The sequence below is a fragment of the Bos mutus genome, chromosome 3 (assembly GCF_027580195.1).
Source record: "Bos mutus isolate GX-2022 chromosome 3, NWIPB_WYAK_1.1, whole genome shotgun sequence".
Lineage (NCBI taxonomy): Eukaryota > Metazoa > Chordata > Mammalia > Artiodactyla > Bovidae > Bos > Bos mutus.
In genome coordinates, this window is record NC_091619.1 from 93406508 (window position 1) to 93422751 (window position 16244).

The following is a 16244-nucleotide window of genomic DNA, read 5'->3' on the forward strand; positions in this document are numbered from 1 at the left end:
AACATTAAGAATGGATTCATGCTAGAAAATTTAAAAGCTACATAAAACACTTTAAAAGCTAGAAAAATTATTTTAAAGGTGTAAGTTACCACAGTTGACAGAGAAAAAATTTAAAATCTTAATTGCTGTACATCTAATATATAAAGCTATAACAATCAAAGCCTTCCCTGCTCCCTTCCTCACTCCCTTTCCCCCTTCCTCCTCCTCCAAAAAAAAAGTGAACCCCAAGCCCAGATGGGTTCACTGGTAAAGTCTGTCTAATATTTAAGGAAGAAGTGTTAGAAATCATTCATAAATAGAGAAAGATGAAATATTACTTAATTTATTTTATGTAATCAGCATTAACCCTGATACTAAAATCAAAGACATTATAGGAAAAGGAAACTATTATAGACTGATATTTCTTACAGTCTAGAGGCAGAAATCCTTTATAAATATTTATAAATTGAACTCATTAAATGTAACAAAAATAAAGATATGTATAACGATACCTCATTGTCAAGTGGGCTTTACTCAGGAATACAAGGCTTGTTTAACAGTTTTTATATAATCCATTATTAATTCACCATATTAGTACAATGAATGAGAGAAAATCTATTGATCATTTTAATAGATGGAGGGAAAAACATTTGACAACAATATTTGGCTTGTCAAAAGCATTGACAACAATATTTAACAACAATATTTGGCTTTGCTGATGGCTCAGTGGTAAAGCATCCACCGCCAATAAAGGAGATGCAGGTTCAATCCCTGAGTCAGGAAGATCTCCTGGAGAAGGAAATGGCCACCCATTCTAGTAATCTTGACTGGGAAATCCCACGGACAGAGGAGCCTGGCAGGCTACAGTCCTCGGGGTTGAAAAGACATGACTTAGTGACTAAAAAACATTTAAAATTTCATTTATTAAAAAAATTTTTTAAGTAATTAAATCCCAGCAAAGTAAGAATAAAAGGAAGCAACCCCACAATGGTACTCTTTTCTTCATATCCTCACCATCACTTATCTCTTGTCTTTTTGATGGTAGCCATTCTAACAGATGTGAGATGATACCACATTGTGGCTTTTTGTTTGTATTTCCCTAGTATTTAATGATATTGAGCATCTTTTCATGTACCTGTTGGCCATTTTTTGTCTTCTTTGGAAAGATGTCTAAATCAGCTCAGTTTTAGTTTGATTATTTAGGAGCTTTTGGTTATTGAGTTATGTGAGTTCTTTATATATTTTGGATATTAAACCTGTATCTCATATATGCTTGGCAGTTAGTGGAGTGTTCCTTGATGAAATCTACGTATCATCAGTTTTCACATATAGGGGTACTATAGTGGCAGTGCCATCTGCCTGTAATGTAGGAGACTTGGGTTCAATCCATGGGTCAGGAAGCTCCCCTGGAGAAGAGAATGGCAACCTACTCCAGTATCCTTGCCTAGAGAATTCCATGGACAGAGGAGCCTGGTGGGCTACAGTCTATAGGATTGCAAAGAGTTGAACACAACCAAGGGACCTAACACAATCACAATCACATAAGAAATGTGGCTCACCTTTCTCTTATTTCCATGAAGAGAACAATCCTTTCTCAACAGTGATATTTTTGAAGGTCAAAGTCGATGTATTTTGTGCTTCTAAAGTATAATGTTGAATCAGAATTCTTTTATGATGTTTAATCACTATCCAAAGTGCCCAGATAGGAATTTTCTTAGGAAAGCAAAAAAAATAAAAGTCACTAAGGACACTTTTCCAGTAGTAAAGTATGGATGTAAGAGTTGGACTGTAAAGAAAGCTGAGTGCCGAAGAATAGATGCTTTTGACCTGTGGTGTTGGAGAAGACTCTTGAGAGTCCCTTGGACTGCGAGGAGATCCAACCAGTCCATCCTAAAGGATATCAGTCCTGGGTGTTCATTGGAAGGACTGATGTTGAAGCTGAAACTCCAGTACTTTGGCCACCTGATGTGAAGAGCTAACTCATTTGAGAAGACCCTGATGCTGGGAGGGATTGAGGGCAGGCGGAGAAGGGGACGACAGAGGATGAGATGGTTGGATGGCATCACCGACTCAATGGACATGAGTTTGGATGAACTCCGGGAGTTGGTGATGGACAGGGAGGCCTAATGTGCTGTGGTTCATGGGGTTGCCAAGAGTTGGACATGACTGAACTGACTGAACTGAAGGCCATGAAGGGTTTGATTGTAGCGTTGCTTACCTAGACCACTGTGATTCCTTAGAACTTATGTAGGGTAAGCTCCACCTTCCTTCTTTTCCTTTATCAGCATGGAATTACTTTTCTTTTAATGTATAGTATGATCATTTTCTGCAGTGTTCAGTCACTTATTATAAATGGAATTGCATTACATGTTAATCTAAAATTATAGACTAACCAATCTAATAAAAGCATATACATGAAATATTTGTACATTCTGATTTAATGATCTGTTTATTGTACTGTAGAACCAGAAATGAGCTGGTTAATTAATAAGTAGACTTGATTCTTGAAAAGTACTTTGTAGCATGCTGGAAAAATTGTGTTTCTTTACTGTTTCTGATTAGCATCATTTTCACTTTTGCTTTTACATTTTGGTCTTTTTCTGCACTGAATAGTATATCCTTTCCTTTGATTTAGTTCTCCTTCACGAAACCCTAGCATACTTCATGCTTGGTTTTAATCCAGCTACAATTGAAACTTGAGTTTAAGTCTCACCTGTCTCACAAAGCCTTCTTTATTTGATCCAACATAACTTTTTTTTTCTTTTCTTAAATTCTGTTCCTTTTCTTTTTAAGACAGTTTAAATTGTCTTCTAGATTATATGCATTGTTTTTTTTTATTTTTCCAGCTACTTTCATGGATATTGTCTCCTCTATCCTTGAACCTTAGAGGTAGATAAGATAGACATTATTATATCCCATTTTACAGATACAAAAACTAAAAATAGACAAGTTATTTTATTTCTTTAAGCTAAGACTTCAACCCCAAACTGCATTGCACAGTTTGCTTTCCTTATACTATAATGCCTCAAGTTTTATTCTTTACTGACTACTCCCACCATATGCTGATCACATATTGGTCTATTGGTTGGTTTGAAATAGATTGTTTCTATTCAAAACCCCGTCACTGATATCTGTTTCTTTAAAAAAAAAAAAAAACTGCTTAATTAATTATTAAGTTTTTTATTATAATGTTGAAACTTCACTTCTTCAAAGGGACATCATGTTGTATGATCAAGATTTGAAGTTTGGACTACTGAAATTTTTCATATTCATTCATGAAACAAATGTCATTGACTTGAGAACCATATCCCTAATATTAGTACTAGCTTTGGATATGAATAAATATTGATTGTATTATTTTGTTATTAATATTTGGTCTCTTTTTATTTGTACAGGAGAAATTAAACAGATTTTAGAAAGTGAACTTCAGATACCTATGTCTAAAATGCTTTTAAAAGGCTGGAAGACTGGAGACGTGGAAGACAGTGTGAGTTTCATAATTACCTAGAAATAAAAGAAAATTAAGCTATGCTATTGACTAAAGTATAAAATTGTTTTTTGTTAATGTTGTTACATATGACAAATGGAGATTTGGTAATAGTAAGTTTGTTTAAGAATACAGCAAACAGTGTTTTTCAAGTTAAAACATTTCATTGTTAATCAGCAACACTCATTAGGTATATAAGTGAAATCACTCTTTGGCATATTTTTCCTATTTATAAGTATTTTATAGAAGTCAACTTGACATCTTTTTTTGAGAGCATTTTATCCTTTTCTCAAACCTCATATGATGTCAGTAATTGCCTTGGAATAATAATTACCTAAACAGTTACTTGTTTGCCTGAAAGAAGTCATACCCAGTATATATACATTTGTGAAAGTGAGTGTTAGACACTCAGTTGTTTCCAACTCTTTGCAACCCCATGGACTGTAGTAGCCCACCAGGCTCTTCTGTCCTTGGAATTCTCCAGGCAAGAATACTGGAGTGGGTAGCTATTCCCTTCTCCAGGGGATCTTCCTAACCCAGGGATTGAACCCTGCATTGCAGATTTGTGCAATGCAGGAACCCAGGGCTCCTGCAGTGCAGGTGGATTCTTTATCATCTGAGCCACCAGGGAAGCCCATATATGTTTATATCAAGTATTTATATGGAACAAAAAGGTAATAGGAAATATTTTTAACTTAGAAAATTTAAATGGTTAGAATGCTTCTTTGTTAGGTGGATAGGGTCAGGTGCATGGAAGAGTTATATTTTAAGAGTTTACACAAAATGTTGCAATTTTAAGCTAGTAGTTGCTATTCTCAAGCACCCATTTGCAGCCTCAGGCATAAAATATTTTATGCACATTCTTTTTCTGACAGAGTGAGTGGTAAGGGATGGAAAGAAATGAGTTAAGTAAAGTTTTAGATGTTTGAAATAGAAATAACTAAATCTTTTCACACTAGTAACTGAGTTGATATTTAAATACCAGGCATGAACTTAAAATCTTCAACTTTCAGTTCAACTCTCTGTCAACAGTTTCTGATAGACATTGTGCTTATAAAAATTTGTATGTGAGTTCATTTGATACATGGAGATACTCTGAGTACTTCATTAAGTTATTTATAGGAATTTTAGGTTGGCAAGATACTTATAAATTTAAGTAAAAATTAGTGATGTGCTGTATTAGAGGTTATTAATAATATCAATAACTTCAGATATGTAGATGACACCACCCTAATGGCAGAAAGCTAAGAGGAATTGAAAAGCCTCTTAATAAAGGTGAGAAAGGAGAGTAAGAAAGGTGATTTAAAACTCAACATTCACAAAACTAAGGTCATAACATCCAGTCCCATCACTTCATGGCAAATAGATGGGGAAACAATGAAAAGAGTGAAACAACAATGGAAAGACTTTATTTTCTTGGGCTCCAGAATCACTACAGATGGTGACTGCAGCCATAAAATTAAAAGGTCCTTGCTCTTTGGGAAAAAAGCTATGACCAACCTAGACAGCATATTAAAAAGCAGAGACATCACTTTGCCGACAAAGGTCCGTCTAGTCAAAGCTGTGTGTTTTCTGGTAGTCATGCACGGATGTGAGAGTTGGACCATAAAGAAAGCTAAGCATTGAAGAATTGATGCTTTTGAACTGTGGTGTTGGAGAAGGCTCTTGAGAGTCCCTTTGACTGCACAGAGATCAAACCAGTCCATCCTAAAGGAAATCAGTATTCATTGGAAGGACTGATGCTGAAGCTGAAACTCCAGTACTTTGGCCACCTAGCGTGAAGAGCCAACTAATTGGAAAAGACCCTGATGCTGGGAATGATTGAAGGCAGGCGGAAAGGGGGGCAACAGAGGATGACATGATTGGATGGCATCATCGACTCAGTGGACATGAGTTTGAGCAAACTCCGGAGATGATGAAGGACAGCGAAGCCTGGTATGCTGCACTCCACGGGGTCCCAAAGAGTTGGACACGACTGAGCGACTGAACAACAACAACATCAGGAGTTACCTTACTTTTTCTGTACTGAGCCAGGTAGTTAATATTTTAGGCTTTGTGGACCATGGAATCTCTGTTGCAACCACTCAGTTCTGCTATCATAGATGAAAATAACTTTAGACCATATATGAACCAGTGAGCATGACTGTTGGGTTAAATCAGTATTTGTGGACATAGAAATTTTCATTTTATATAATTTCATATATCAGACACTACTCTTCATTTGAATTTTTTTCAAACATTTAAAAATGCAAAAATCATGCTTAACTGACAGAACATACAAAAGTTAAGTAGTAGGCTGAATTTTTGCACAGGCTATAGTTGACTGACACCTGGTCCTTTTTGGCTGTTCTAATTGAAATGTAGATTTAATAATAAAAAGAAGTATTGACTAAGTAAATCAACAACCTTGGTAGAAATAAAACAGCAAAATGCATTAGTTTACATAGCTATATCATTTATCCATTCATTTATTGGGAAACCCATGGATATGAATTACCTACCCGGCATTTTGTAAAAAGAAAGGCAAACATTTTCAAAATGTTCTTAAACCCCAATGTGTTCTGGTAATTTGTTTCTCAGTAGCCATAAGAGATTGGTTCCAGCATCTCCCCCCTCATACCAAAATCTATGGATGCTCAAGTTCAGTTCATTTCAGTTCAGTCACTCAGTTGTGTCTGACTCTTTGTGACCCAATGAACCGCAACATGCCAGGCCTCCCTCTCCATCACCAACTCTCAGAGTCCACCCAAACCCACATCCATGAATTGGTGATGCCATCCAACCATCTCATCCTCTGTCGCCCCCTTCTCCTCCTGCCATCAGTCTTTCCCAGCATCAGGGTCTTCTCAAATGAGTTAGCTCTTCGCATCAGGTGGCCAAATTATTGGAGTTTCAGCTTCAACATCAGTCCTTCCAATGAACACCCAGGACTGATCTCCTTTAGGATGGACTGGTTGGATCTCCTTGTAGTCCAAGGGACTCTCAAGAGTCTTCTCCAACACCACAGTTCAAAAGCATCAATTTTTCAGTGCTCAGCTTTCTTTATAGTCCAACTCTCACATCCATACATGACCACTGGAAAAACCATAGCCTTGACTAGACAGACCTTTGTTGACAAAGTAATGTCTCTGCTTTTCAATATGCTGTCTAGGTTGGTCATAACTTTCCTCCCAAGGAGTAAGCGTCTTTTAATTTCATGGCTGCCGTCACCCTCTGCAGTGATTTTGGAGTCCAGAAAAATAAAGTCAGCCCCTTATATAAAATGGCATAGTATTTGCATATAACCTATACATCCTCATTATGCTTTAAATCATCTCTAGATAACTTAAAATACCTAATACAAAGTAAATGCTATGTAAATAGTTGCTGATGTGTGGCAAATTCGAGTTTTGCTTTTTGGAGCTTCTGGAATTTTTATTTTTACGAGTATTTTCCATCCTTGGGTGTGGAACCTATGGATACAGAGGGCTGACAGTTTATGTGCTCTTCTCCCTAAGTGATATTTTCTATTTCTATGCCATTAATTTTCTAATTACTCCCAAATATGTATTGCTAAGTTATACGTCTTTGAATTCGTATAACCAAATTGGTAGTTCACTTTTATTCTTGCATACCTTATTGGCATTTTTAGCTTAACATATTTAAAATGGAACTTTTGATTTTCCTTCCCATGCCATTTCTCTACCAGTCTTCCCCAGTAAATGGCAGAACCATATCACCACTGCTAAATCAAAAAATGTGGGCATTAATCTTTTCCCATTTGAAAAACACCTAATCCTCGGAAACTGACTCAGCACATTGTATATCAACTGTACTTGAGTAAAATAAATTTTAATAGATAAATTAATTGGCCATGCTCTGCAGCTTGCGGGATCTTACTTCTCCAACCAGGGACTGATCCTGGGTCATGGCAGTGAAAGCACTGAGTCCTGGCCACTGGATTGCCAGGGAGTTCCTCAATAAAATAATTTTTAAAAAAATTTCAAAAGTACCTAATCCTTAGTAAGTCCTATAGACTCTGTTTTCAAAATATATCTCAACCATAGCCACTTTACAGTATTGTTATTGCACGGCCTAATCCATGTTGTTAGCATATCTTGCCTGGACCAGTGTAATAGCTTCATTATTATTTTTTCAGCTTTTCTTGGGAGGGGATTCTTCCTATGCATTCTCCATAGAGGAGCCACAATGTTCTTTTAAAAACATAAATCAAATTATATCACTTTCCTGGTAAAATATAACTTTTTATTGCACTTTGAATAAAATTCAAGCTACTCACCATGGTTTAAAAGGTATTGTATTATTTACCCTATATTCACCTCTACAACCTCATCTTCAGCCTTACATACCTTCACTTTCCAAGCTGCGATCATAGAACCTTTTAATTCTTCTAAAATGCTAAAGCTCTTTACATCTTTATCTGACAGATGCTCTTTAGCTGCCTGGAATGCTTTACCCTCAGTTCTTCACATGGGTGACTTTTTCATCCTTCAAGTCTCAGCTTAAACGTTACTTTCTTAATAGTTATTTGTGTTTTGTAAAATGATTCTCATCTCAGCATTTTCTATCACAACACCATACAAAATGGTGTTTCTTTCATCATTATATATCCAGTGCCGGATATAATAAGCATCAAATAAATGTTTGTGGAATGACTGACCTACTTAAAGTATATGTTTAATCATATCATATGTGGTTTGAGAAGGTTTATTGGAAAATCTTTGGATCAGGAATGGTAAAGTGACAATAATGATCAAGTGGTAAGACCAAGCTGTTATCAGTAATCATCAAAGTAAAATAATGAAAGATAAAAAATGGTAAAAGTAACTTTCCTGTGTTTGTAGGCCATATTTTTGTTTGTTTGTTTGCATATTAACTCTTGCAAGATAACAGATCGATTTCAGAGTAACTTGCATATATTTGACAAAAAGATTCAGAACTTCAAGTCTTCCTGGATGATTGTGAAGTTATAATTAATTGCCTATTACAGTGTTTTTTTCAATCCATGGTCACAAATCATTAGTGAGTTGTGAAGTTAATTGAGTGGGTTATACCCAGCATTAAAAGAAAAGGAAATAGGGATAAAGGATGTCAGAATATATTGCAGATAATGAGTAAGTATTAAGGTATGACAAATATAAGTCAAGAATAAGTCCCAAAGCTTGTGAAGGAAGACTCTGCCTTTAGTAAGATGGGTACTCTCACGAAGGGTCAAGAATAAATTTGTTAGGTTATATGCTAGGATAAGATCAACTCTCCCCAGGTGTCCCTACTTTCATATTCAGGGTTAAAAGTGATTCCTAGATATCTACTCCACCTTTCTTTCCAATACTTTCAGCCTTGACATTATTATTTGCTTTGATTCAACCAGAACCAGTTTCATTATGCCTTTTATACTGTTTATGCCAGTCACCACAAGGAGTCTCAGATTCCCAAATTATTCCTCACTTAAATCTCCATAGCCTCTGTACAGCTCATATCTGTCTCTGTTCATTTTGCTCTCCACTGCTTGAAAATTTTTTCCTGAGCCCTATGGAACTAATTTCATCATTAGCAAAATTCCTTCTATTGCCAACCTCTTGTTACACATTCTCTTCACCATCTACTTTTGACTGAAATCTGCCTTCCTGAAGATATTGTTTCTTTGGAGGATTCTCAGTTTTAATTGCTTTTCTCCAAAAAAGATGGGAATACCAGACCACTTGACCTGCCTCTTGAGAAACCTGTGTGCACGCCAGGAAGCAACACTTAGAACTGAACGTGGAACAACAGACTGGTTGCAAATAAGAAAAGGAGTACGTCAAAGGTGTATATTGTCACCATTATGTGCAGAGTACATCATGCAGAGAAGGCGATGGCACCCCACTCCAGTACTCTTGCCTGCAAAATCCCATGGACAGAGGAGCCTGGTAGGCTGCAGTCCATGGGGTTGCGAAGAGTCAGGCACAACTGAGCGACTTCACTTTCACGTTTTACTTTCATGCATTGGAGAAGGAAATGGCAACCGACTCCAGTGTTCTTGCCTGGAGAATCCCAGGGACGGGGGAGCCTGGTGGGCTGCCATCTATGGGGTCACACAGAGTCGGACACGACTGAAGTGACTTAGCAGAGTACAACATGAGAAATGCTGGGCTGGAGGAGGCACAAGCTGGAATCAAGATTGCCGGGAGAAATATCAATAACCTCAGATATGCAGATGATACCACCCTTATGGCAGAAAGTGAAGAAGAACTAAAGCTTCTTGATGAAAGTGAAAGAGGAGAGTGAAAAAGTTGCCTTAAAGCTCAACATTGAGAAAACTAAGATCATGGCATCCGGTCCCATCACTTCATGGCAAATAGATGGGGAAACAGTGTCAGACTTTATTTTTCTGGGGTCCAAAATCACTGCAGATGGTGACTGCAGCCATGAAATTAAAAGACGCTTACTCCTTGGAAGGAAAGTTATGACCAAGCTAGACAGCATATTAAAAAGCAGAGACATTACTTTGTCAACAAAGGTCCGTCTAGTCAAGGCTATGGATTTTCAAGTGGTCATGTACAGATGTGAGAGTTGAACTATAAAGAAAGCTGAGCGCCGAAGAATTGATCCTTTTGAACTATGGTGTTGGAACAGACTCTTTAGAGTCCTTTGGACTACAAGGAGATCCAACCAGTCCATCCTAAAGGAGATCAGTCCTGGGTGTTCATTGAAAGGACTGATGTTCAAGCTGAAACTCCAGTACTTTGGCCACCTGATGCGAAGATTTGACTCATTTGAGAAGACCCTGATGCTGGGAAAGATTGAGGGCAGGAGGAGAAGGGAACGACAGAAGATGAGATGGTTGGATGGCATCACCAACTTGATGGATTGGCTTTGGGTGGACTCCGGGAGTTGGTGATGGAGAAGGAGGCCTGGCATGTTATGGTTTATGGGATCACAAACGGACACGACTGAGCAACTGAACTGAACTTAAGTAGCCATTATACTACTGGACTAACTGTTAAAATATGTGTCCTCATTGTTCCTCATTTCCGTTTCCAGTCCTTCCTCTCTGAAGAACCTTCAGCATTGACTTTCATGTTAAAATTTTTTTTTATCATCCATGTGGTGCAGTGGTAAAAAATCTGCCTGCCAGTGCAGGAGACACAAGAGACATGGGTTGATCATTGGGTTGAGAAGATCTCCTGGAGGAGGAAATGGCAACCCACTCCAGGATTCTTGCCTGGGAAATCTCACGGACCATGGAGCCTGGCAGGCTACTGTCTATGGGGTCCCCAAAAGTTGGACACTACTGAGAACACACACACACACACACACACACACATGATGATTATCTGGAGGAAGAGTTAAGTAACCTAGGTAACAGTAGAGACCTCATCCAGGTCTTTTCATTTCTTAGGCTATAGCTCCTCATTTATAAAATCTTTGGTTTAAGATATTCTCTATCATCTTTTCTAGATCTAATGATCTCTGAAAACATAACTTGCTAATTTTTGCTATAATGATCCTGAATAAAGTAGATATTAGTTGCAAGGTTATGCTTCTTCAATGAAGTAATTAATAATCTTCAACTGTATATAACTGTGTATATTTGTATCTCTTTGTGAGCTAAAGAATTTGTATTTTATTTTAATACTCAGATTTATGCTAACTTATGCATGGGAGAAACAAATTTATTTGGATTCAATAGTTCTGTATTATCCTATTTAGGAAATTGTCAAAAGATGAAAAGCCAAGCTGCAGTGGCAATAATTTTCTAAGAATTATAGGAAAAGATTAATAATGCACAATCAATAGTTATTTTTTGTTTTTACTCTTTCTTTTTCAGACCGTCTTAAAATCACTACACTTGCCAAAAAACAACAGTCTTTATGTCCTTACACCAGATTTGCCACCACCTTCATCATCTAGTCATGCTGGGTAAGGTGTTTACTTTTCCTGGAAATAGGAAATGAAAAGTTTGATTGTTAAATTTCTTTAAGCTGTATATAAATATCAAAATTAAATCAAAACTTGTTGAAGTTTTAGCTTACTAACAACTATTAACTATGTAACGTTTCAAACTATTTGGTTTGGAGTGTTCATTTGTTTGATTTTATTTTATTTATTTATTTATTTATTTTCTCCCAAATCTTTTTTTTTTTTTCTCCCAAATCTCCCAAATCCCAAATCTCCCAAATCTCCCAAATCCCAAATTTGTTTGATTTTAGTGATGGAATCTTTTTACAAAGAAAAGCTAGCAAAACTTTATTTATATAATAGAAGAGTCATAAATGGTACTTCTCTGTTTGAAGGGAAGAACGAGAGTTGGAGGGAAGAGAATGAGCAACTGGAACTCTAGTTTCTCCCATGGCTGAAGCAGTATATCTTTGAGGAAATTTCTTGTGCTCTGGAGAATACAGCTTGAAATACATTGATATAAAATTTTTAAGATTTTCTTTTTTTTTGGAATAGATAGTGTCATTCTTTTTTCGGTATTTACAGTGAAACTCAGTATATTTATAGAATGATCAAATGATTTCAATATTTAATTATATATTGTATTATTATTGCCTAATGAAGCAACTGGATCTAAAGTGAATCATTAAGCTAGTGATAGAGTCATAATTTTCCTGAGCACAGTTTCCTTCTGGAACTGTGTTTACATTCTTAGATTTTCACAATTTTTTGCACATTTTCTTTTTTTTTAATTTAATACAACTTGGTGTCTCTAAACTTCAAATATTGTCAAATTTTTCCCCAGTATCTTTATTATTAGTGTAGTGAAAGGAAAAACGTCCTGTTTTCTTTACTGTACTACTCATGGAACAGTTCTGGCCAACAAATGTGTCTACTACCCACCAAGTCTTCAACACCTGCTGGATATTCTTCAATTTAACAAAATTCTGATACTACCTACCTGGAGATAGCATTAGATCCCACAAGTTCAGGACTCAGCTCCATAACACTGCCCCATATCAGACCCAGTTGCAGGTATAGGTTGTCACCTGTGCTTCTGACCAACTGGCTGTGAATAGGAGGTTCCCACCACTCCCTTCTGTGTTTGATAATTTGCAAGAGAATGGCTCACAGAACTCAGAAATGCTCTATGTACTATTACCAATTTATTGTAAAACATATTTTAAATGAACAGCCAAATGAAGAGAATATAGAATGAGATCTGCAAGGGTCTTGAGCAGAGGAGTGCTTGTAATGTTTAAGGTGTGCCCACCTGCCAGCACGTGGATGCTTTCTTTTTTACCAACCTGGAAGCTCTCCATAGCTCTTCAACTAGGATTTTTATGGAGATTCACCACATAGGCATGATTGATTGAATCATTGGCTATTAGTAATTAGCCTAACTTCCAGCTCCTCTCTTCTTCACAGAGTAGGGTAGGAGGGAGAGGTGGTTAAATGTTCTAACCCTCTAATCATGAGGTTGGTTCCCCTGGCAACCAGTATAGAAGCTTGTTAGTATCACTCTTATTAATTAAAAAATTGCAAAGATTTTAGGAGCTCTGTATGGGGAAGAAAACCAAATGTGTATTTCTAACAGCTCATACCATCACAGGTAGATAGTATCAAAAAGAAAAGTAAATTTCACTTTACCAAAGTAGAAATCACTGAACTGAAGAAAGTTAAATCTGATATAATTGTATAATTGTATCTGATAGTTTGTTAATGGTTTGTTTTAGGTTAAGAATTTAAAGATTTCTTGGGTTGCTCTGTATCTTATGTTCAGATCATATATTAATGGGAATTTTCATTTGCATACTATGAGAAACAGTACTTACAGTCCTTGTGCTTATAGTAATGTTGATTTAGATGCCAGATGAGATTATAGATATGGGTTCTGTATCCACTCAGGTACAACATTATTTTTAGGTTAGTTAAGAATGTCATCCAGTATGTAATCCATATAATTAAATGTAGATAAGAGACATCATTGGTTGTAGTCTGTTGCTTTCCAGTAGTATGATTAAATGGATTTTTGAAAAAATGTCTTCCTGGGCTAATGGAAATGTTCATTGCCATGTGTCTCAGTCCCTAGGCAGGCAGGGGCCTACAGTGTTTCTTGAAATGCAGTGTTTATTGGAGAATGACTACTTTATATAATACTAAACTAGTCTTCCCTGGTAGCTTAGCTGGTAAAGAATCCACCTGCAATGCAGGAGACCCCTGTGCAATTCCTGGGTCAGGAAGATCTGCTGGAGAAGGGATAGGCTACCCACTCCAGTATTCTTGGGCTTCCCTTGTGGCTCAGCTGGTAAAGAATCTGCCTGCAATGAAGGAGACCTGGATCAACCCCTGGGTTTGGAAGATCCTCTGGAGAAGGGAAAAGCAACCCACTCCAGTATTCTGGCCTGGGGAATGCTATGGACTGTATAGTCCATGGGGTCACAAAGAGTCTGACAGGACTGAGTGACTTTCACTTTCACTTTTCAAAGTAGTATTCCTTAGTTGGCTGTATGGATTTTTAGCAAGTTATAATGGTGCTTTTTCCTATGTTGGAATGATAAGAAAGACATAAAAATTCAAAGTCAAATAAAAGATACAAAAAACACAGTGTATCTGGCTAGTGAGAGGAGCATAGAGGCTCCTGCTGATGAAGAAGTTTATTAATGCACATAAAAGTTACAGTGTATTTCTTTTAGATATGTTAATCCAAGATATCTTTCTATAAAGCTAGAGATTATTTTTCTTTTTTCATCTATAAAATATATCTTAAATTCTCATTTCATGAGAGACAATTAAAAACAAAATCCATACAGAATTTTAAAAGCTAATGGTAATAATTATTTTTAACTTATGATTTTCACTTGTGTTTTATCAAACAAAAATAATTTTTATATCATAACTGTATAATGGAACCCAAAAGTATTTTAATATTGAGTTATATAGCATATCATATTATCAAATATGGGAGACAATATTGCTGTGCACTAACCTACATAATAAATCAAGTTGATTTGTTTTTGCAAAATTTTTTTACAATTGGTGGATTCATACAAACCTTATTTATAATTTGTAACTCAGTATATAATCTAAAAAGGAGAAAATATCATTCTGATTGTTATATTTGAGAATTGGTAAATAAATAGAAAAACTTCGAAACTGATAGAGGAAAATAGCAAAGTTTATGTACATACCACCCCATCCTTCTCCTCAGATTTGGAATTTCTTTTAAAAGGTATATTTGATTTAGGTGGTTGGTTTGATATTAAATTGATTTTATTCTTTTATTTCTCTGACACGAGTCAGTGGATGTGGAAAAACTGAGGGAAACTGGGTAATAAACTGCCTGTTAATTGCAGTGCAGAACTATGACGAGGTCCTGCTGCTGGATTCCACTGTTCCAATTTCAGTGCAGTGGCAAACGTTATGTTCTTTCTTTAGAGTATCAGTCTTTTCTCAATGAACTGGATAATACTGATGTTATGGTGTCATTCCTAAACAAAGTTTATTATGATCAAATCAGGAAAGTAATGTGATTATAATCTATCCATGCAAAAAAGGTAAGATCTAGAGAGAAAAGTCCTAGATTATAATCCCTGTTTATCTAGGGTCTTAGATTCTCCTTATATAAAATAGGAAGCATTGATTTTAGTTGTCAGGGTGGTTATAAAAATTCATTAAACAGAAGAGGTACATTCATATGCAAAAACACAAATTGCAAAACATAATTATTAAAACATGTATGCTCGTAAATACCAGTAGTAATCTTTTTCATTCAACTCTCACTTCATTTTTATAGCACCTCTGTAAGAACACAGAGGCTGATATTGATATCTGTATTATAAATTAGGAACTTGAGGTGTTTTAAAGAGAGTTTTGCAGCTGGTTTAAGGTCAACAGTGAATAATAACTTCTGCTACTGATATCTTCATCTGACTCTCCATCTAGCTTCCAGTTTCTTGACAGAAATATATAAAGCTTTATTCCAAAGATGACTTCTTTTTCAGAAGCTGTTTTCTATAATGACATTTTTAAAAAAATCTTGTAATTTGTCATTATATAGTCCTTGAAGTTCATTTATATGCATTTTAGTTACTGTAGTTTTCAAGAGTATTGATGAAATTTTAGTGTGTGAATGAACTTTTTAGTTACTGTACACTATTCATCATCTAGTAAAATATAGACGTAAAATAACATGCTCTTACATTCTTTACTGACAAATAGTTTTATTCTCAAGGTTTGGTGAGAGCTATATATTAAACCATGCCTTATGAAAAATTTTTTTAACTTGATTTTTCTGCCACTAGGGGGTGCCTGGTAATTGAATCTTATTTTGTATTTACAGTATTTTTTAAAAAGCTAAGAGCAACAGAATTACCATGTAAGTGTCTATAACCTTATATTTAGAATTATTTTAAAGTAAATTATGTTTTTGTTTTTCAGAAAGTAGAATTTCAGGCTTTTTGAGAATTTAAGAGCAACTCTTTAATCATAATCTTTTTAACAATTGAAAAGTGTTTTTTAGCTTCTTAAAATAGATCAGATTTCACTTATTAATTCAAAGGTGATGCAGTTACACCTATGGCACAACTTCAGATTGTACTGTCAATCACAATAAAATTAAAAGAGGGGAGCTGTCAATTATACCTGTTTCATATCATAGGAGAGGGTCAATCTATCAAATATTTATTGATTAACTAGTAGATGGAAACATGCTCTGTCCTCTAGGCACTTACAACCTAGTCATTGACATATTGTGACTTTTTAAAAAATTAATCTCTTTAAAGAAAATTTCCAACACTGTTCTGGTGTTCTATCTATCTATCACTCAGGTTGTTTCATCCTGTAAGTGCCTCTTTTC

General features: G+C 35.8%; 1 protein-coding gene across 1 annotated transcript in view; it reads left to right on the plus strand.

The window, feature by feature from the left end:
- FAF1 (Fas associated factor 1) overlaps positions 1-16244 on the plus strand; it is a 498603-nt gene that overhangs the window by 186146 nt on the left and 296213 nt on the right. The window contains exons 5-6 of the mRNA XM_070368090.1: positions 3375-3466; positions 11277-11368. Coding sequence (XP_070224191.1) covers positions 3375-3466; positions 11277-11368 — 184 coding nt within the window. The remainder of the gene's footprint in view (positions 1-3374; positions 3467-11276; positions 11369-16244) is intronic.